This window comes from Tyto alba, unplaced genomic scaffold (genome assembly GCF_018691265.1).
Source record: "Tyto alba isolate M040663 unplaced genomic scaffold, T.alba_DEE_v4.0 Super-Scaffold_29, whole genome shotgun sequence".
Lineage (NCBI taxonomy): Eukaryota > Metazoa > Chordata > Aves > Strigiformes > Tytonidae > Tyto > Tyto alba.
This window is the reverse complement of record NW_024881303.1, coordinates 367,481-389,791: the sequence shown is the minus strand read 5'-3', so window position 1 is coordinate 389,791 and position 22,311 is coordinate 367,481. Positions and strand designations below refer to the sequence as shown.

The 22,311-nt window shown below is 55.3% G+C and overlaps 1 protein-coding gene across 2 annotated transcripts in view; it reads right to left on the bottom strand.

The window, feature by feature from the left end:
• Window positions 1-868: 868 nt before the first annotated feature.
• LRFN5 (leucine rich repeat and fibronectin type III domain containing 5) overlaps window positions 869-22,311 on the bottom strand; it is a 55,327-nt gene continuing 33,884 nt past the window's right edge. The window contains exons 2-4 of one of the 2 annotated variants that reach the window (XM_042799143.1): window positions 8,625-10,032; window positions 7,298-8,010; window positions 869-1,289 (exon numbers count right to left, since the gene is read on the bottom strand). In XM_042799143.1, coding sequence (XP_042655077.1) covers window positions 1,180-1,289; window positions 7,298-8,010; window positions 8,625-10,012 — 2,211 coding nt within the window. In that variant the 5' untranslated portion in view covers window positions 10,013-10,032 and the 3' untranslated portion in view covers window positions 869-1,179. Of the gene's footprint in view, window positions 1,290-6,469; window positions 8,011-8,624; window positions 10,033-22,311 lie in introns of those variants that run through there. The other variant, XM_042799142.1, reaches the window with a different exon arrangement.

Here is a 22,311-nt window from a genome sequence, read left to right as displayed (position 1 = left end):
CCTGGCTGCCGCTCTCAGCTCTGCAGCCCTTGGCTCTGCAGCCGTCAGAGGAGGAAGAAGAGGAGCGAAGGGTGAGGCTCCTGGCTTAGCTCAGACTCTGCTCCCATGGGCTGCCCCGTCCTGGGGAGATGCTGGTGTCTGTGGGTTTGGGCGAACCGTGGGTGAGCTGCTGCCCGGGCTGAGGCCCATCGCTTGCACAGCGTGGTGGAAGCCACCAGTGGGACCAGTCCCCACCGTGGGGAGCAGCAGGGCCAGGGGAGCCACGTCTGGGCAGCTCCATCTCCTGCCCTTTGCACAGCCAACATAAAGCCAGTCCAGCCGGTAGTAAATATTTATACCAGCTGTAATCTGTTCTTCAGAAGTTACATTAAAGCTGGTTGATTCACTGCGGGTTTCATAGAAGCTATAATTATATCTGTAAGCCCTATGGGATTCTTGATGAGGAAGAAAAGAAAAAAGCAACAAAGCCCCTTGGTGTTGTCTGAGAAGCAAGGGACGACAGGGAGAGCTGCTGTCAGGCCGGGCTGGCAGTGTGGCCAAAGGGGCTGGTGCAGCCGCGGGAGGGGCGCAGCCCCAGGTGGGCCCCCCGCTGTCCCCTCTGCCCCCCGCTTTCCCGTGTTGGGGCTGGCTTTGCACAAGAGCGAGTGGCACGCCGGCGCTTCGCGGCACCCGGGGGCGCAGGGTGCTGCAGGAGCCCGCGGTGCCGTAACCCACCACGTCCCCAGTGCCCCCACTGCGGGCGGGGGGCAACCGAGGTTCTCCCTCTCCGCTCAGAGCCCATCCCCTCGCCCAGCGCCAAGTGCAGAAGCAGCACCACGCACCGACCTCGGCGCAAAAACCCTCCCGATCATCCAACATGCCCACGCCATCGTAATAAAACATTTATTTGTTCAGGTGATATAAGCTACCATGTTTACAGTTTGTGAACTCACCACTGGCGACATTTAACATGACTTGGGACTGCAGCTGTTGCCACCAGATTTTTCATCATAATTTTTAGTTTTATAAAAACCTTGGACACCAGAAAAAAAGGTATTTAGACTTAATGTGGCGGATGGGAGATGGGCAATTTGTGAATAGGGGAAGAAAGTTTATCCAATGCAGCCAACCTCGATGGCCTCTTGGCTTCGGCTGCAGCATCAAATAAAGGTTTCGGTGGGGTGAGCGTGGTGCGACACATTAATCTTCGGTGAGTTGGAATCGTATTGATTTCTGCCAAGTAAGAACATCGGTGGCAATGTTTTCGGGGAGCGGAGGAGGGCAGGCGTCCTGTGGATCGGCCCCAGCTTCTGTGCAAAGAGACAAAACAGAGACCATGAGGGGACAAGGAGCAGGATCCGGCCCTTCCCCACAGCCGAAGCCGACCTGCGGCGGGGCAGGCAGCACCGGGAGGTGCTCGGCGGGGCCAGCGCCGGCACAGCACCGCACTGACGGCGCTGGGAGCTGCCGGGCAGGAGCAGGCAGCAGAGCCTGCCGTCGGGAGGGAACAGGAGAAAGGGTTAATGGCACCCGGCATCGCCAGCCGGCAGCTCCTGAGCCACCACCCACGCTGCTGCTGCTGCTACCAGGAAAATCAAACTAACAAAAAAACTTCCCCAGACGGAACCAGGAAATCTCATTGTTCCAGAATCAGAGAATTTTCCAGTTTCTAGACTTGCTTCTGTCCTCGCTGAGGCCAAGCTGTTTTCCATGACAGGGATATCAGCTCTGCGCACGGTTTGCACAGAACTGAAAACACCAGAACAGAGCACCAGATGGGCACGAGTCCAGCACTTGCCCGCGTGAGGCTTGCATGCAAAAGTCACTGTAGAGAGAATGTGCAGATGTTTAATTGTCCTGCCCCGAGCTCCCACATTGTTTGCCCCGATCCGCGGCGTAGCACACAGCCCGTGGGGCAGCTGGTTTTCACCAGGAGGAGCATGCCTCGCCTGCGGTCCCGCTGTGCCCGGCCTCTCCCTGCCACCCCGACACGGCCCCACTTACCTTGGGGAATGCAAAGCCGCAGCTGCGCTACGCACGTACAAACCAGCCACCAAGGTTTAAATTCATCCTTGGTTTGCTGCGGGTTACAGATCCCTACAGATCGGCCGCGTGATGCCAAGGCTCGGGGCTGGCGGGGGTCCCCCGTGCCCACCCCCTGGGCAGGCTGGGGCTGCCACCCCCTCTGAGGGCCTCCTGGGGAAACCAAAGGGCCCGGGGCCACAACCCTTACTGGTTTCCCTCATTTCCCAGTGGAAATTTCCCCTGCAGAGGAGATTGCACGGCTCGCACACAAAACTGGGTGTCTCTAAAGAAGCGACCCGGCACCCACAATAAAACCGGCAGTCGGGGAGGAAAACCAGCTCGGCACCAAGCCAAGCACACCAACTTGGTCTCAACTTCCAGATCTGTGACAGGAATGCTTTCTGAAGTGCCGTGCTTGAAACGACCTGAGTGACACAGCTTGTTCCAGCACAACAAAAACAGGAGCTTATTCTGTTTATTTTCATATAGCATTTCTGACGTGGGGTCTCTCTGCAGCCAGCAATGTGCCACGTTTGCTTTCTTCCCTTTTTAGTTCCCTTCCTTCCAAGCTAAGCCTGCTTCCTTCTACAGCAGCAGCCTTCATGCCCAGCTCTTGTGAATAAATCAATTATGTTAAAAGTCTACAGTCAGCAAGGCCAGTACAATTTGCCTTTTGTGGGTCTTGTCTTACTGACAGGGGTAGGTGCCTTAACCTGTACCACTTCAGCCCCACTAAGCTGCACACTTCTGTTTTGGGGGCATCTGTACCGCTGCGAGAGCAAGACCACAGATGCATTCAAAGAGTGAAAGCCAGTACAGGGCACGTGTATTCTTATTTGCAGCATTGATTTAATCTGACATTCAGTGCCCAGTGCCCTGTACCTGCCCGCAGCCTGCACGGAGGGAAAGCCATCCCTGCTGCCCGCGGGGTGGGCTGGTGCCAGCCGGACCCCTCGGCGGGTGCCCGATGCCCAGAGGGACGATTCAGCCCCGCGGGCCCCGGCGGGTGCAGCAGGACAGAACGACTTGCAGAAGGGCTTGCTGCAGGGGTGCTGCCGTGGGTTACTGGCCCAGCACGGGACGGATCCAGCAGCGCGGGCTGCGGCACCATGTCCAGACACCCCAACACGCAGCAAGGCAGGCAGGAACACATTTGCAAAGGGAAAACATGTTTTCTGTAAGCAGGACCCTACTGACTTTGACATGGCTTGCTGCTTTTAAACCAGAACTTTGACCAACATTAAAATTACCGTTACCAGGGGATAGGCACTGTGTGATTTCGTGGCTGTTGCTATTGCTGCCTGAGGAGAGCAATAGCACACCCCTGGTTGCAAGCGACACACTAGAATGGGACAGTAAATGTTCTTGAGCTATGGCAATGCTGGCAGATGTTGCCACTCTGCGAGCGGTACTGCCGAGACGCCAGTTCCTCTCGATTAACAGGAAGAGAAGCGACAGTAAGCAACAGCAGCTGTGACCATTAGTCCTGCTGGTTGACTCAATTACGAGGGGAAGAACCGCGCTCCCTCCCCGCGCAGGGTCCTGCTGTGGCCTCGGGCAGCTTTGCAGCCGGTGGGGAAAGCCAACCTCGTGGCAGCACCTCGGCAGGACCCCCTCGGGCAGGCAGCATGCCCCCGCAGCGGCCACCCCGCCGCCAGCCCTTCCCGGGGGCCGTGTCCCCTCTCCCGGGCACGTTATCGCAGGGCTCCTCTTCGTTACCACAGGGCTGCGCGGCAGGTGGTCAGACACACGGGAACACGCTGGCAGAAATAAAGCCACAGGGGCACCCAGAGCGGAGCAGCACCATATATTCACTGTAAAGAACACGCCCGGAACACAAGCGGAAAGGCAGCACAGAAAACAACCAACACAACAAACTTTTCGCCCAGCAAAGCCCTGCTTCTCCATCCAAACATTGTTTGTACCAGCCCTGTGTAACACAACACGTATGCTCTGAGAAAAGGATTAGGAAAGAGTAAATGAATTGAGTAAGAGTAAACAAATATCTGAAGTAGTTTCTCCCTAGGCGCTTGTGAAACAAGAGCCCACCTCGCAGGCAAACCCCTGGTTAACCTGTTTCCGAGAGGCGGCGCAGGGCGCACCCCCAGGGCTGCCCTACCCGTCAGCACCCCCCAACCGCCCCGGGCAGCACTCTGCTCCGGTTTGTGGAACTCGATTTCTCATTTCGGAAGCATTAGGAAATGTTGCGGTCCCGCACTCCTGACGTACCGACGTTACTCTGATCAAGGAGTGTCTCAGCACTTTCTCTGCCTCAAACTGTTGGCAACCTCTGGTTTTGCAGAACAGAAAGGACAGAGAATTTCCTCCTTCATAACGCTTTCCACACTTTGACTGAATCGAGCCTGAATAAAACGAGATGTCCTGCTGCACCATTACTCCAGTGGAAATGGCAGATTTCATGCCCAGTGCATTCCCAAGGGACACTCCTCTCTGCCGGAGAGAGGAAGCTGCACGAGAAGAACCCTCAGCTAGCCAGGTCTAACTATTAGCAGAGAATTCTACACTATTAGCAGAGAATTAAATCAAGTGCAGGGACATATGGTCCTTCTAAGCTGCTTATACAGATGCACTGTGGACAGAACACTCAGCTTCAGTGTTTAGAAAATGATTCCTTTGAATAAAAAATTAAAAATATAAAAATAAACGTCCCTAAACCACAAGAAGCTATTAATACTTTAGCACTTTCACAAAACATTAGACACATTTATGTCCAATTTTAGACAACATATAAAGCATTTTCATTTGATGTTTTTAAAATGCACAATTAGAAGAAATACCTCAGCAGAAAACCTTTAAAGCTATCTCCACACCCAAGCACAAAGTGAAGGTCCTGTCTGCAGAGAGCAGCTCCTTGCCGGGGCACGGCAGCGCTCGTTTTTCCCATGCTTGACCACACCTTCCTTGTCAGACCACCAGCACTCGGACAAATACATCACTGCCTCTGACGGTGCACTATTCTAACAGCTAGTTTCTGCGTGTGCAGCCCCTCGAGAAGTATGTGGCCTTCCAAGGAAATCTAAGGATGGCTCTTTTTACTTTTTTGTTGTTGTTGTTGTTTCCACTTTTCCAGCAGGAAGTGGGTATTCTAATTTTGAGTCTTCGTTTCCTTTTTGGTCTCTGCATTTCCCAAGAGATGTAAAAGGACTTTCTAAAAAAAAAAAAAAAAAAACCCAGCCTCTTCTTTTTATGTCCTTTACACCACCCCCACGCAGACTCTGCTTTTCCACAACAGGCAGTAAAACCGCCGAGAGCAACCCGGGGAGGGTCCCGCGGGGCAGGCATCGCCCCAGCTGCGTGCGGGGGCACGGTCCCTGCCACGGCTGCTCCCGGCCCAGCCGCTGCCCGGCCACAGCCAGGGTGGGTTACGTCGCCCTCAAGAACGAGCACACAGTGAGTAAAATTTAACTACTCTACCACTTTAATAGCCACAAAGCCCATATCAAGCCTATTACTTGGCATCTGAGAATGCACTAATGTTGCAGAGTTAGTTAAGCTGCCTCTAATTTAAACAGGATGACCATACGAGTTACTAATATTAATTGTAGACTTTTCTTTAGAACAAGCAGAGCAGCAGAAGCATGTCTGCCATCCTCCCAACGTGGGGTTTTCAATCGCTATCACCTATTGACACATGTTTATGCCCTTACATAGTGGCCTGAAATTATTCTATCCCACAGGCACTGCGAGCAAACAGCAGGTTAAAGACGAGACCATCTTCCAGCCCCTTCACTGTGCACGGGGATTAGAGAGAACTCGAACAAACCGCAGAGTTTACAGGGAATATGCCCCAAAAAGTCTAGGAAAGAAGGAGATGACCCCCACCGGGTCACAGCTCCAGGCCCCAAGGGAGGTCTGCAGGACCACAGCAATGCCCAGGGAGGGGGGGGGGGGGGGCTGCTCCCCAGTTTCCCGTAGGCTCCCCTCACCCGCGTTTCACGTGATGGTGATGGGAAGGGGATGGGCCCCCACAGCACCGAGTGCCAGGGCGGGGGCCAGCTCCCAAAACAGAGCAGACCGCCCGTGCCCAACGGCAACAGGTTTTCCCAGCGCTGGCACCAGGCAAAGCCACGGCCGCGGGATGGGGCTGCGGAGGGTGCGCTGGGAGCGGTGCCCCAGCGCCACGGGACGAGGGAGCTCGGGGACCGCGGGCCGGGCGGGACGAGGGAGCTCGGGGACCGCGGGCCGGGCGGGACGAGGGAGCTCGGGGACCACGGGCCGGGCAGGATGAGGGTGCTCGGGGACCACGGGCCGGGCGGGACGAGGGAGCTCGGGGACCGCGGGCCGGGCACCCGCCAAGGGAGACCTGGCGGAGCCCCCCTGCTCCAGCGAGCCGGACCCCGGCGGGAGGAGAGGGACCCCTCGCCCAGGGCACCCTTCTCCTCCTCCTCCTCCTCCCGGCCCCGGGCACGGCTCCTGGGCGGGCAGTCACCGCGAGGCTGGCTGGTGTACGGAGTGAATATTTTATTTTACACAACATAACAACACAGCGCTGTTGTTTCTGTACAGCATCTGCCTAAAAACAAAGGCAACACCATTGTCACGGAAAAGAAATATACAGTCTGACTGTTTTAAAAAATATCATTTTACTGATTGATCCAGAAGTGGTTATTTGTTAGCTTGGAGGAAATTTCGTTTCCTTTATAAAAGGCTTTTTCTGTGAAAACTCTCTCTTTTGTTTTCTGCTACTGCAGAACCAGGAAGCCAGTCCTAGAGTAGGGAAGGCACTGGTGCTGTTTCTTGCTTTTTTCACCCCTTAATCTTTTTTTTTCCTTTTTTTTTTTTTTTTTTTTATCTCTGAATGTTGCCTTCGGTTTTGATATTAAATAAAATCAAATGAAAACTAAACAGAACCCTGTGTGCACTGGGTAGCTTATACAGAACCCCGCATGAACAAGCCATTAATCAGCGAGACAGCAGTGGACTTCCAAATCCAATTCCCCAGGAGAGGGAGTTTCACACAACGTTTGGTGTTTTGTTTTTCGTTAAAATCAAAATTAAAATTAAAAAAAAAAAAAAAAAGAAAAAAAAAAAAAAAAAGCAGGTCACACAGTGCTTTCCAATATCCACTCAGAACAGGAGAAAGTTGCTTTTCCACTATCCACATCAGAGCTCTCTGACTGGACTAGCATCCCGTTCACGGACATGCTCCGTTTGGACCGCAGTCCGCCGGCGCCCCGGGCGCTGCCGGGGCAGCGGGGCTCCATCGGCTCGCCACCCAGGGAAAGCCTGCGCTTGGCTCGGGATGTGTCAGCTGGCAAAGTGAGGAACTTACTTGGCTTTGATTGTGCTCTTTTGTACGTGGGGGCCCCTTTGAGAGAGTCGGGGGGACGGCTAGCTAACTGCAGGGCAGTGGAGTTATTTCTGTTAGTGTTTTGGGACTCGATGCTGCCGACAGCTTCGCTCTGCGGCTCGCTGCTTGGCTTTGGCCCCGGCTTTCGCTTCTGCTTCTGCGACACAGAAGCGCTGGAAGTCCAGGCGGGAGGCAAAGCGGAGGTAGTGGTGGCCGAGTCCTGGCTGGAGCCGGTCTCTGGCGACTGCGTCACGCCGTCGCTGGCAGCCTTGCAGCACTGGATGCCCTCTTCGTGCCCGACAGCCTGCTTGGACACCGACTGCGACAGCACCCCGCTGCAGCCCTGGATCTGAGCCCCGTTCGTCTGCGAGTACACGTTGCTGACCTTGGTGGCCTTCTGCTGCCCGTTGTTGTTACACACCTTGTAGCGGATCATGAGGATGATGATGAACACAAGCACGGAGGCCACAATGATCCCACCAATGATGATAATCATGGTCCCACCCAGGAACTGGGACTGCATGAAGTGGCAGCGCACGTAATCCTGCTCGGTGGTGAACTGCGTGCAGCCCACCACCCTGGTGGCAGTGAGCGAGGTGATCCCGTCATCGTAGATGGCCAGGACACACAGGTCGTATGCAGTCCCAGCGGCCAGGTTGTTGACCAGGAAGGTTTTGCTTGTGGGAGGTATCATTCTGGGGGGAGAAGGAAACCAGCGTGAACGAACCCTGCAGACCCGCAGGCACCTCCCCGCCGTGGGGGGCATCCCCCGGGCTCGGCTCCTCCGCTCCTGCCGCCGTCCCCGCAGCACTGCTGCCCTGCGTTCCGTGCGGCAGCAGCCGCCGCCAAGCCCCTCCCCCCGGCACAGCTCGGTGTGGCAGAGCCCCCCACGAGAGCGACCGCGTCAAAAACGTAAAAGAAATTGCCCAGCAAAGACAGTTTTGAGTGGTGTGAGTGTTGCACCCCACAGCACAAAGCCTCTCTGCGCTCCACCAGCGCTCCAGCATGGACATTGCCAGAACGCGCTGCGAGGAACGCGCTTACAGGCACCGTTCTCCCTGGGTTGTCATAAAGCTGAGAGCATTAACATCAGTTTAACTCATCTAACTTTACAACCTTTCTGCCAATCAGGTTAGTTCAGAGAATTTGAGGTCCGTTTGGATCATCTGAAAATAACACCGTTGAAGGTGATATTCCCTGTTTGCGGGTAGGAAATCGCATGAGCCTTTCCCGCGGCTCCCACGGGCTGGGCTCTGCAGTGCCGAGCTGCCTGGCCGGGCCCCGCGCCGGCGGGCTGGGGCTGCCTTACCTGTAAACAAGGGAGTCATCGTAAGTACCGTTGTACTGGATTTGGAACATACGTATCCCAGGTATATTCCTCTGAAAATTGAATTTCAGCAGAGCGGTAGAGGATGTTGCTTCCGCAACCACCACCTTCTTGTCTTGGCTGACTTTAGTGTCCCCGTTGCTACTGCTGGCGTTGGAGCCCGACTTGGTGGAAGTGGAGATATCCGAGGAGCCGGGGTCGGGCTCATGGATGTGGTTCGTGCTGTTCAGCAAGTGGGGGAGTTTGATTATGTGCAGGTCCACCGTCTGCGTGGCCTCCCCAGCCGGATTGGAAGCAATGCAGGTGAAGGAGCCCGTATCCTTCACCGTTGTTATCAGGATGTCGAGCGTCCCATTGTCGTACACCACAGACCTCGTTGCATTGGAAATCAGTTTGCCCTCGGGTGAAATCCAATGAATTGCTGGTTCGGGGTCCCCCCGGGCCTTGCACCGCAGCGCTGCCCGCTGCCCCTCCAGCACTCGCAGCTCGTGGGTGTGCCGGGTGATGAGAGGGGGCTCGCACAGGAACTCCTCCTCGGGGATCGACCAGAAGTACCGGCCTGACAAGAGCGTGGGAGAAGCACAGGTCTCCAGGTCATCCTCTCTCGAAAGACGCCTCAGCCACAACAGCTCACAGTTACAATGCAAAGGGTTCCCACCGAAGCTCAATGCAAAAGTCGAGGGGCTGATAATTCCTGAGGTTGCTAGTACCTGAGCCCGCTGAAAGAGAGGATCAGGTGGTAGCTTCTGCAGTTTGTTAGACGTGACGTCCAGTCTGGTCATCTTGTGGAGGTGGGAGAAGGTCCCCTTAGGAATATGGTCAATCATGTTGTGGTCTAGACTGAGAGTGTGCAAACTAACCATCTTCTCCACTGCATCCCAGGGGATGGTTTCCAGATTGTTGTAAGACAAATCCAATTCCTCGAGAGCTAAAACATCATCAAAAGCTGTGGAAGAAATTAAAGTCAGCTGGTTGTTGTTAAGTATCAAGTGATGAAGATTGGAGAGTCCACTGAACATGTCATTAGTGATCTTAGTCAATCGGTTGCTGTTCAAATGCAAAGCCCGCAAATTGCGCAAGTCGGCAAATGCGTGAGGTGTAATAAAACTGATTGTATTCCTGGACAGCGTCAGGTCCACCAGGCTGGTCATATTGGCAAAGTCTTTCCTTTTAATGTTTGTAACAAAGTTGTCTGCCAGCCGTAACTCCACGGTCCTCCTGTCAATGTTGGGAGGAACAAACAAGAGCCCTTTCTTGGCACAAAGGGTGGCAAGGTTCGGAGACAAAATCTGACAGACACAGCGCTTTGGGCAGATCTGAGCTCTCACCGCTGTGCCAATGAACAGCAGAAACAAAAGCAGTTTTTCCATTGTAGATCAGATTCAAGAGCCTGTAAGGGAGAGCAAACGCCTGTTAGTCTCTGCAAGATAAGCACATGACTTAATAAAAAAGCAAAGGCACACTGTCTGTGCTCAGGTCGTGAAACTGAGGTTCACGTAACAGTGTGTCGTCCTCATTTTGTTGCCCGATGTCTTTACCATTCTCCACATCCTGACACAAGAGCTTCTATACCACCCTCCAGAAGAACAACTGAGAGATAGCTAGGTTTGCGCACACACGTATAGACACCCAGACACTTATAAGCAAATGACAAAGCAGCCTGGAAGCAATCCGCTCCAGGGACGGAGCTTTCCGATGGATGCTCCCGAGTCACTCTGCCACAGTGCCGTGTACGTATGGAAAATGAGGGATGTTTCACGTGTGCTTTACTTGCTCAGCTGAAACTCTCAGAGGCCTCTAAATCATGGCAATTCAATGGGTTTATAGCCACCTCCACTGAACATTTAAGCTCTTAATGCTATTTTCAGAATAAACTCAGAAGGAGCTAATTTTATGTCATTCAAAACCCACAAATGCAAATAAAACAAAACAAAAAAAACCCAACAAAACACCCAAGAAAAGCCCCCACAACAACAGGGATCTAAATAAAAATGGAACATGGGCTAATTTTAGACCATCGCTGTTTTCCCGGCTGCCACAGCCAGCAGCGCTGCATTCTTCTCCCAGAAAGCCTGACAGTTCAATTAGCCTTATCTCCTCCATTGCCAGATCCAGGATCCTCGCGGAGTATGGAAACAACGGAGATAACACAGCGCCCACACCAGCTAAACGAAATCATCTCCCAGTGAGCACGGCTGAAGCTCTGCCAGAGCCGCAGGGCCGGTCTGTGCGTGGCCCCGAGCCGCGTCCCCCCGTGTCCGCGAGGAGCCGCGCACCCGCAAGCAGCGGGGCTCGGGGGGACTCCGCGTCCCAAAGGGAGCGCTCCTCTCCCTCCCGGACGGATCAAGTTATATGTGCACGGGTCGGATTACTCACTATCATCCCAGAAACGTACTAATGAAGCGCATCTAAAATAAAATAAAAGTTTCACAGCTAGCCTTAAGCAGGAGTCTTGACTCATCATGGATATTTAAAGACGTTTAACGTCAGAACAATAATTACTGCTCCTGCTGTCCAGTCCGTCCACATTTCATCCACAGTACCATGCAAACCAAGAGCAGCCAACAAGTTGCAGAAAGGATGAGTGAAAATACTGGCCTCTAAACCCTGCTCTTCAGCTCTGTCCATTTATTTCTTTCCCGATACTTCTGGGGACTGTAGGTTTTCACGACTGCTGGCTCCAAGCCTTGAGTCCCCATTGGAAAAACAACCTGAGAACGCGGCTGCGGTCTTCAGCTGAGCGTGCTGCTGCGGGCACGGCCCGTCGCTCCTGCAGTGCTGGGAACCGCTACCACAACCATTGCCGTTCCTGCTGCCGTGAATTGTGGCAGAAAGCAAACTTCCCAGGCAGCGTTCAAATATGTTTGCTGGATCCCGTCCTGCCCGGCCCATGCCAGCACGGCAGGTCGGGGTGGGCCTGCAGGCGAAATGGACTTGGAGGAGACTGGTGATGCTGGGCAGCGGGGGAGGAAGCACGGCAGAGCAACCCCCAAACCCCACTGGTGACGCCCGGCCGGCCACCTCCCGACGTGGCGGCTGCAGTCACGGCCGTGGGCTGTCACCCACCCGCTCCTTCTCTTTTAATGTAGGTCTGGCACGTACCAGCTTCAAATGGACTGAGCAGCTCGGCGGGGGCACTGGTGGCACGACTGCTGGGGTCCCCAGACAGTCTTGGCAGGGGACACCATCCTCATTTAGATTTGCTAACTTATTACTGCTAATTTAGATTTGTAGCTGTGATTAAAGCAATGTGCTTGGATTCAGCCAAGTTCATTTGAAGAGCTATACCAGATTAGAACCAAATCAGCATGGTGCATTTGTAAGTTTGGAAATACTGTTACAAGATGAAGCGGTGACATAAGGAGATGTAGACTTGTACCATAGCTGGAATGACAAGGTTAGGATGAGGTTAACCCACCAGTGGACACGGGTTTTTTTGATTTTAGGAGAGCTTGTCTCTGACAGTACCCTCTGGACAAAATGCCCAGCACACGGCGAGAGCTAGACACCGTGTGATAGGTGAACGGCGGGCTGAAGGGCCGGGCTCAAAGGGTAAATGGGGCAAGAGCCGGCTGGTGGCCAGTCGCGAGCAGTGTCCCCCAGGACTCGGGTTTAGGGCCAGTGCTCCCCGGTGTTTCCATCAGGGACCCCGACAGGGAAGCGAGCGCGCAGCACATGCGCCTGCCGAGGACACTCAATTAGGAGAGCAGAGCGTGCTCATGGAGAGGTCGCGGTGGATCCCAGCGCTGGGCAAGCACCAGCCCCATCGACTGTAACGAGGACAAAGGCAGATTCGGTGTCTGCCTGTCCCGTCCCGGCACACCACAGCCCTCCATGGCCGCAGCTTCGTGGCCAGGCTCGCCGGGTCTGTCACCCCCATCCCACCAGGTCTGTCACCCCCGTCCCACCAGGTCTGTCACCCCCGTCCCACCAGGTCTGTCACCATTGTCCCACCAGGTCTGTCACCCCCGTCCCACCAGGTCTGTCACCCCCATCCCACCAGGTCTGTCACCCCCATCCCACCAGGTCTGTCACCCCAGTCGCAGCCTGTGAACGTGTCCCATGGCCACAGCTCCCCAGTGGAGGGAAACTGGACCATGGACAAGCACCCCAGGTCGCTTCCTATTTTCAGGGCTACAGTTGTTACTTGTATAAAACTGTATGTTTGAGTAAGTGCCTAGGTTATAGTGACACTATTCAAGTTAGAATGATATATATTGCATTTAAATTCTCCAAGGAGGGCAGGGAATCCAGGCTTTATTGTGTGAGCCTGGTTACTTTGTATGAGCAATGCAGGCTTTACAAATAAATACACCCTTGAAGAGAAACTAACACACTGATAAAAAGGGACCATCCTGCCAGAAGGTGCTGAAACTTGAGTAATTGCCAAAGAAGCAGAAAGTCAGCAAAAATCTATGGTAACTGGGGGAAACATGAAGGCGGTGGGGGGAGATCACAACCACTGACTCAATTCAAGACCAAAAATGACATGCCCCCCACGCTTCTAACGAGCATGCATGATAATTTACATAGCAAGCAAGGCTAATTTAAATATAACTAACCAATGAGGGACAAGGTGATAAGAAACTACCCAGCACCAGCATCTCAAAATCCCGCCAAGTCCATCAGTGCTCTCATACTGCGGTTTAGGAAACTGCTGGGGCAGGTGCTGGGGGACAAACGGGGAGGGCAGAGAGAAGCAGGCACGCCGTTTCTCTTGGACTGTGTCCGAGCCCCGCACCGGAGCCTGTCTCCACACTGAGCTGACTTACCCAAAGCCAGAGGTGCCTGTGGGCTCCCACTGCAGCCCAGCACCCAGCTGTCCCTGGTAAGTGGTTCCTCACCCACCCTGACTCGTTTTTTTTAAAGTGTCACATAAGTTGTAACAGAAATATGAGCAAGGCTTAAAAAAAGATGTGTGTTTGCACAGATGCTCACAAGTACTCTAAGATCTGTATGTCATGCAAAGATGTACTGACATTTGCAGGTGCAAAACAGTGCTGGACACTTCAACTGACAGAAAAAGCAAAACCACACTTGAATTTATATGATCAGGCCGGTGCCCCAGGCTGCGTGCCTCTGCCATGCAGAGCTGGGGACAGCCTGTCCTGCCCAGGCTGGACATCACCCCTCGGCGCAGCTTACAGCCTGTTGGAGAAAACACCTTTTCAACTAAGCAAAGAATTAGCTGATTCTCATTACTTGTTTAAAAAAATAAGAGAGGAGAAAAAGAAAGCACTTTACTACCATAAAAGATACAGAGGAATGTAGTTTCCTAGGAAGGTGCGCATTGCTTTCATTTACTACTTGGTATCTGCAGGAGAGGGATAGTGAAGCTCTTCATGCGACATCTGTGATTCACACAAAAAAGGCTCTCATACACTAAATTTTAAGTCAATTTGGTTCCTCCGTTTGATAAGTTGAGTTTTTCAATCTGTCTATAAAAGCCAACTACAAATTACAGCGGGCTGCATGGCTCACTGCCATACAGATGCAAAAATTATGCCTCCAAAGAGCAAACCTGCAGCGCCCGCTGCCTTCAGGACTGGGGCAGACCTGCCTGCTGCCCTCCCATCGACCTGCGATGCCCGAACTAAGGCACCGTCCCCAGACTGCTGTTTCTGTGTCAGAGCAGAGTAGTCCTTGCCCTTTCTCACTTTTCCCAGCTACAGCACGGGTCCAACAGCGGGCCGGCAGAGCCTGGGCTCGTGGGGGCAGGGACCTGTCTTCCCTGCCACCCCCCTCCCCACCCCTGCCCTGGCAGCTCTCAGGCGCGGCGTGCCGATGCGATGGGCAACAATTCAGCATCTCATCCCCTGCCGGGTGCTCCTCAGGTGCCTTCTGGGCTTTGTCCCGGCTCCATCTCAGCCGTGTTTCCCGTGCGGACTTCGGGCTCCCGCTGCCCCCAAACAGCCGTCCCAGCACGGAGGAGGTGTCATGAGCCCAGCTGGGGTGCGGGGGCAGCCAGGGCGGACACTCCGGCCCCCCGAGTGCAAGACCCACTGGAGGGGGCCATCTCCCACCACATCCAAGAGGGGCCACGCCGATGCCGCCGGGAGCCGCCTGCCCTGGGGCACGCGGACCCTCCGTGCAGCATCTCCCCAGGCTGCAGACCCGGATCGGGCACCTCTGCGGGGGCTCGTGGGCGAGCTGGGGCGAGTTGGGGACACCACCATGGCAAAGGCTCCCACCCAGCACGGCCCGGGTGCTGCGCTGCGACCGGCAGCGGGCTAGGAAAATAAATGACCACCCGCTGGTTCCAGCAACAAGCTGAGGTCCTGTAAAAGAGCTGATGAATTTGAAATTTCTGCCTGGAATTGATCCAGGGGACATGGGAATGAAATGTCACGCACGCTAGGCTGAGATTGCTTCTTTTTCCCCATGTGCTGTTTTCTGGGATTTTTTTGCCCCCATCTTCTTTGGGAGTAACAGATTTTATGATAACATAGTACAGCGTCTGCTGACGTGTCCAATGCTACAAAGGGTCATTGCATATTGTGAATTACATAACGCACGGAAGCAGTGGGATCCAGGACACAGTAATTAATTAGCAAATGACTTCCACTGTATCCGATTCTGTTCAGACGGTAGGTGCTACACAAAGTCAGCGTGCCAGGGAAACCCAACGCAGCACACCGATAGCTGTTCAGATCCAGCTGCTAATACGGTGCCTGGCTCAGACATAATCTGTCATCACTAAGGTCATGACAGAAATTATTGACTGCTTTTCCTACCCCTCCAGGCCTCAGCAGAAGTTGTGATTTTCAAGGTCTTTGCAAATGCAGTTCTGTGCTGGGGGAAAAAAAAGTCTAGAAGCTGATGATATTCACCTGCTGGGGATGAAGGATGGGGAAATAGCTGACACCAGTCACAAAGGCATCCTGCAGCCATGCTAAAATGGGTGCATATAAATGAAGATGCTGTGATATATGGCATACCAGCTGCTAAAACTACTTAAGTAGAGAACAAGGAGCTTCAATTTCACAAAGGTCAATGGTTTGTAAACACGCCTGAGTGCTTGCTGAATTGGAAACAAAGCACCTAAGAAAACATAAACACTCAGATCAAAGAACCTCACCCAGAGGTTCCTCTGGGGGCTCTGCTGGCTGCCCCAGCCCTTGCACCGGTCAGGACCATGGGCCAGGACCACCAGCCAGGACCACGGGCCAAGACCATGGTCCCTCGCCTCAGCAGCATGCACAAAGCGATCCAGCAGCCGCAAAGCCCTCTCACACCAGTGAGGAACAAAATCTCCCAACACCAGCAGCAAGGGAGCCCTCAGCTCCAAGGCAGCTCCTTCTGAGGTCCAGCCTGCCTATTCGCTTTGAGGGGAGAACATGCTGTTTTGATTCTTTGGTGCTTGCAATATTTGCTGTAGGACTGAACAGGTTAATTACCACGGGGAGCCACGCTATGGAGGAAATACAGTAGCCCAGTCTTTGTTAAAGGGCTTCAAATGCTGCAGCAGATACAGCTGCACTCCCTCTCACCTCTGGGAATTTTAAAAGCTACTGGACATCACATTGTGCTTGCTCCAGGGCCTCCTTCGGTGCGCCTGATGCTGCTGCAGCAGTGGTCAGGTGTGCTCCGGAGGTTGTGTCCCCGTGTAAATAGCGGCGTACAGCCCAGCGCTGGCGGCAGGCTGGCTAATGAGCTGCTTCACGTAGCTGCTCTCATTTTCCTCCAGCCTTAAGCCGCAAACGATGCGCGTGCAAAGCAATGCATTCTGGGAGGCAATTTTTCTCCCCGTAATGAGGTCTAAACTGGCAAGATTAAAGTCAACAATAACAATTATTTTAATTAAGGAGATTTCTACAGAAAGTAGAACCGGTATCAGTGAGCCCTGGGCCGCGCCGCACTCCTGGCTGCCGCAGAGCAAAGCTTCTGCTGTTCTGGCAGCTGGCGGCAGGGCACGGTGCCGAGAATGAAGGGTGAGGCAGCCCCTGCCCGAGAGCTCCCACGGGTGTGCACCCCCTGCCCGAGAGCTCCCACGGGTGTGCACCCCCTCCCCGAGAGCTCCCACGGGTGTGCACCCCCTGCCCGAGAGCTCCCACGGGTGTGCACCCCCTCCCCGAGAGCTCCCACGGGTGTGCACCCCCTCCCCGAGAGCTCCCACGGGTGTGCACCCCCTGCCCGAGAGCTCCCACGGGTGTGCACCCCCTCCCCGAGAGCTCCCACGGGTGTGCACCCCCTCCCCGAGAGCTCCCACGGGTGTGCACCCCCTCCCCGGAGCGTGCGGGAACAGGAGGGCAGCCGGGGGGGCAGCGGCAGAGCTGGCAGCGGCAGGGCTGCAAGGGCCTCCTCGCTGGGAGGTGGCTGGGGAGGCACTAAGGGATGGGGGGGGGGGGGGAAATACTGCTCCCGGGACGGCAGGGACGGGGGGCAGGCGGGGGGCAGCGTGGGCAGCCAGAGCCCAGCTCGGGTTCCCCCACTCCAGCCACCCCCCGCTCCAGCCTGGGACCGCGGCAGCCGGTGTAACGCAGCGGTCATTGCTCTGTTACAGGACAAAACACCCTCCCTGTCAGTATATTAATTTCTTTATTAATCAGCTAACCACTTACTAAATTGGCATCTAACTTGGCGTCTTACTAAACTGGTATCTTACTAAGTTTTTGAGGAAAAGTGCAAATATTAACCTGCTAGAAAAAAATACTAGCTGCTGTGTAACAACACGGATAGCATGTGCTGGCACGTCTGCCCCCCTGGGCGGTGAGTCCCCAGCGATCCCGGGCAGCCCGGGCACGGGGGAGGCAGCGCCCCCCACCTCCCCGGCCCCTGGGCTCAACACCCGGACGAAAGGTTTGCACTAGGAAGAGCTGGGCAGGACGGCAGTAAAAAATAATGACATTATCCAGAGTACTGAGAATAGAGAATAGCATGAAACTATTACATGCAGAATACAAGGAAACAAACCCATGGAACACCAACTCCCTCCAAGTGATCAATGCTTTGGTTCACAAACACAGCACTTCTGTATTCTCGGTGCACAGGAAGCCCTTCCCTGAAGGAAGGAGGGATTATGCGAACTACCCGGGTGTCCTTCACTCAAGCACATACCCATGTCCTAAAGACACTTTGTAAGAAAAACCTCTATCTTGAGAACATTTGCCTGTGTCTGATTACAAGGGCACCGAGACGGTTTGTCTGGCACAAGCGGAACCAGAACCAGATCGAGCGGTAACCCAGGCAAACGGTGCTCCCAGAGGAAGGGCCAGGGCTGGAAGGAAAGCAGCACGGAGCAAACGGAGGCAAGGGCAAGCAAACTGGAATGAGGAGCTCGGGGAGGGACGCGAGCACCTTCAGGCAGGGACCAGCATTACTGGGCATGATGGACACGTCCCCTAAAGCCAGGGCTGCCACCTGCGACCGGGGACCGACCCCCAGCTACCGTGGGACTGTGGGGCACGGGAGCCCTTGCACCTGGTCTCCAGCGTGGTCCAATTTTGTCACGCATCTGACTTCTCCCGCGCTACACCGTGCTGGGCAGCAGCGTCCCACCCGTGTTCTGGCACGTGGGGTGAGGTGGGACAGCTCGGGGCCTCCCAACGCCTGGGTCTGGTGTACAGGGAAATATATCACGCTGCGGTGTGACGTTTAGGCTGAGGGTTTAGCCTTTCGCTGAGAGGTTTGGTGTCTCTGCTGAAGGATCACCAGAAGGAAGGGAGCCACGAGCTCCCGTGCAGCCAAGGGGGCTGACACGGACACGAGGGGACGTGGTGGCTATTTCGGGTGGGCAGGTTCTCACCCACCTGGACAAACGCCCGACAGCCCGAAGCAGCCCTGGGGGTTTGCTGCGGTAGGAGAGAGGCTGTGTCTTGGACTGTACTAAAAGGATACTAAACTCATTATTGCTGTTAATTTTACACATTCCTCAGTTGTCCATCTGCCATGGAGACAGCCAAGCAGTAAGAACTGAGAACTGAGGTGTTGCAGCAGTTTGGCTTTTTATTCCCCACGGTTCATCTGTTTCGTGAGCAACTCTATTGCCTTCGATTGATTGTAATCTTCAACATAATTCGCAAGTTGCTATTTGCACTTATTTTGTCTGCTGATTTTATTATAACCCATAAGATTAGAGTGTTTTGATATAATGCTTTATTTCAAAATCTCATCAGTGTAAAACAGATGGATGATGCACCAAGGCCACCAACATCCTTGCAAATTCCTGCTGCCTTGGGGCGGGTGCCCTGGCCTGCGACCTGCTGTGCCTGCCGCCCCACGGGAAACCAGCGGCCCCACGTCTTTCTGCGACGGTCCCAGCGCCTGGGCAGCCCTTCAGAGCAGAGAGGGAGGTAAGAGGACGCCTGTTCCAGCTTTAAGGCTGGGCACAGCAGGACCCCCCAGCACAGCTCCCGGGGGAGCACAGCCCACGCGTCCCGCTGGGCCAGGGCACCCTCGGCAGCTGGAGGGATTGCTGCCGCACCCACTGCCAGCCACTGGCACCCCACGTCCCCTCGCTCGCCCGCTGCCCCACGAGCAGAACCAGAGATCCCCCGCAGCCGGGACGGGCGCCCCGGGCCCAAGCCCATCCGCTGCCTCCAACCTGGCCTTGGGGGAGCGGCGGGGCCGGGCAGGGACAGGGACACGGTGGGTGGCTGTATTAAGAGTCACCTGGTGAGCACCGGCACCGCTAACGGGGAACCTGGGACCTGCTACACAAAACCAGGTCGCCAGGACATCTCGTCCTGCACTTTGCTGCTGGAAGCGGCGGATCCTCACCCGGTGCCAGCAGGCAGCCCTGAGCAAACAACGTGACCCTCCCAGGGCCAGACCCACACCTCCTGCGTGCTTTTCACTTCTCCGTGCATGCCCTGCTACCTGGGATGCGATTATCTCAGCCTGCAGTGCCACTGATGATTTTAAAATTACTCATCTGTCCTCGATTCCCATGCTCTGTTTGGTCACTGACCTCAAACGACCTTCACATATATTGTATCACACATCCTGGGTAAAAAAAAACCTCCCTTGCGTCATCACGGCTGTCCAGCTTATTCAGGAAACAACGGGAAATGATGTAGAGGGAACTGAACCAGGGGAAGGCAGACCCCTCTGCAGAAGAGAGAGCTGCCGAGGCTGGCAGGACCTGCGGAGCCCACCTCGTGCTCAGGCAGCCCTGAGACGGATTCCCGAGACGTGGGGTGGCCCCGAGCCTTGCAAAGTGGGCGCAAGGCGGGACCAGGCTCAGAGCCTGGGCCCGGGGCAGCACGGCCCCTTCACACAGGGGTGCTGCCTCTCCTGCCATATGCAAAGTTTCTTCCTCAAAAGTTCTGTTTCTGGATTTGTGCTGTTTCTCACCTGTCTCCTACACAACAAAATGCTTCAGCTCCTGCCCTTGCAGAGTACAGATTAAAAATAAGCCTGTAAAGCTCAGCAACTGAGGAGAAAAATAGGGTAATTATCTTTTACGTACTTTTAAAGCACTTTATTTTAGAATTGTTTCATACTGTCTGGAGCAGACAACACTCAAGAATGTCAAGTCCTCAAAAAGGCAAGAGCAATACCGAGCTCCATGGAGCACGGCTCCGAGTCACGGCTGAAGAGTTTCCAGCAGGCGCGGGGATCCCGGACACTCCCCAGGCACTCAGGTGCTGACATGACTCTCGTGCCCTGCCTTTCCACAGCAGTGCCGGAGCCTTCCCGCGAGGCGAGGGGAGGCTCAGGAGCCCAAACCCGCAGCTGGCCCCACGCTCGCTCCAGCACCGGTGCGCTGCGGGCTGGCAACCGGCTCGGCTGGACCGCGAGCCACGCCGGCAGCACAGGCGGGGCTGGCCGCACGGAGCCACAGCAGCTCCGCTTCCTTCTTCCTTTTTGTCCTGCTCCCCGCTGCACTGGGCAAGCAAGGTGGCAGCACGCCTCCTGCACGCCTCCTGCACGCCTCCTGCACGCTTCCTGCACGCCTCCTGCACGCTTCCTGCACGCCTCCTGCACGCCTCCTGCACGCCTCCTGCACGCTTCCTGCACGCCTCCTGCACGCCTCCTGCACGCCTCCTGCACGCTTCCTGCACGCCTCCTGCACGCTTCCTGCATGCCTCCTGCACGCCTCCTGCACGCTTCCTGCACGCCTCCTGCACGCTTCCTGCACGCTTCCTGCACGCCTCCTGCACGCCTCCTGCACGCCTCCTGCACGCTTCCTGCACGCCTCCTGCACGCTTCCTGCACGCCTCCTGCACGCCTCCTGCACGCCTCCTGCACGCCTCCTGCATGCCTCCTGCACGCCTCCTGCACGCTTCCTGCACGCCTCCTGCACGCCTCCTGCACGCCTCCTGCACGCTTCCTGCACGCCTCCTGCACGCCTCCTGCACGCTTCCTGCACGCTTCCTGCACGCCTCCTGCACGCCTCCTGCATGCCTCCTGCACGCCTCCTGCATGCCTCCTGCACGCCTCCTGCACGCTTCCTGCACGCCTCCTGCACGCCTCCTGCATGCTTCCTGCATGCCTCCTGCACGCCTCCTGCACGCTTCCTGCATGCCTCCTGCACGCCTCCTGCATGCCTCCTGCATGCTTCCTGCATGCCTCCTGCATGCCTGCTGCCGGCGCGGCCCCAAGCCCACAGCCATGCATGGGAGCTGCTCAGCTGCCGCCGTCGGTGGCTGAACTGGACGCGTTTGACACACCGTGAATGAAACGCTGAGCAAGGCGCAGGGCAAAGAGGAGCTCCGACACGCGGGGCTGCGGCGGAGGCAGCTCATTAGGCATTTGTAGCACAGGCAAGGAGCTGAGAGCGATACCCAGGATGACTCAACGCAGCAGCACAGGAACACAACTGCAGCTCCGTAATTTATTAATAGCTGTGCCATGAGAAAAACGAGACAGGTGATCCCCTGCGGCCCCCTGATACGTGGGGCTCGGCAGGGGGGCACACCCCTCGCTGGCTCCACCACAGCTTGGGGAGAGGGATGCTTAAACAAGAGCAAACCAGAGAAAAACGCTGGTTAAAACATGATTAATAATACGCATTGAGAATGGTGAGAAATGTGCCGCGGTCACGGGAGGGCTGCGGGGGCCCTGGGGGTGCTCTCCCACCCGCTCCCCCAGCACCCACTGCTCCGTCCCGTGGTGGGTGCCACAGCCACACGCCACCTGCACCCCGGCCCCAGCATCACCAGGGCTGAAGGTGACACCCTGCAACCAAAATACACAGGCCACGCACGCCCCAGCCCCTCACCGCTCCTCTGAACACGGAGCCTCTGGTTTTAGGCATTGAACCCGCAGAGAAATCACCTCCCGGTTTCTTACTTCTAACAAGTAAGGGAGATACTCGTGCTCCCATCTTGTCCAGTGTAAAACCCAACAAGCTAAGTCTGTAGCTGAATAATTACCCTAGGCTCAAGTAGGCAGAGCTGAGAGCCTATTTTGGCTTTTTTCATCATATTTCCTCCTTGAAATAGAAAGTCTCAGCAACACATCCTCTTGGTCCAGCAGCAGTGTTCCCTCCCGGTGAAACACCAACTTCTCATGGCAACTCCAAACCGGTGTACATTAGCAACTACCAGCCAGCAGCAGAGTTACCACCTGTACTGCCCGCCACCACCACCCACAATTTTTCTTCTGCACTCGCCAAAAGCAGCATGCACTAGTAAAACACAAGCAGCTGGGGCTGCCTGCTTGGTGTCCTGGCGGGCAGGGCCCTGCAAGCACAGCCGGGCTCAGGCAGTGCTCACCTTCCCCA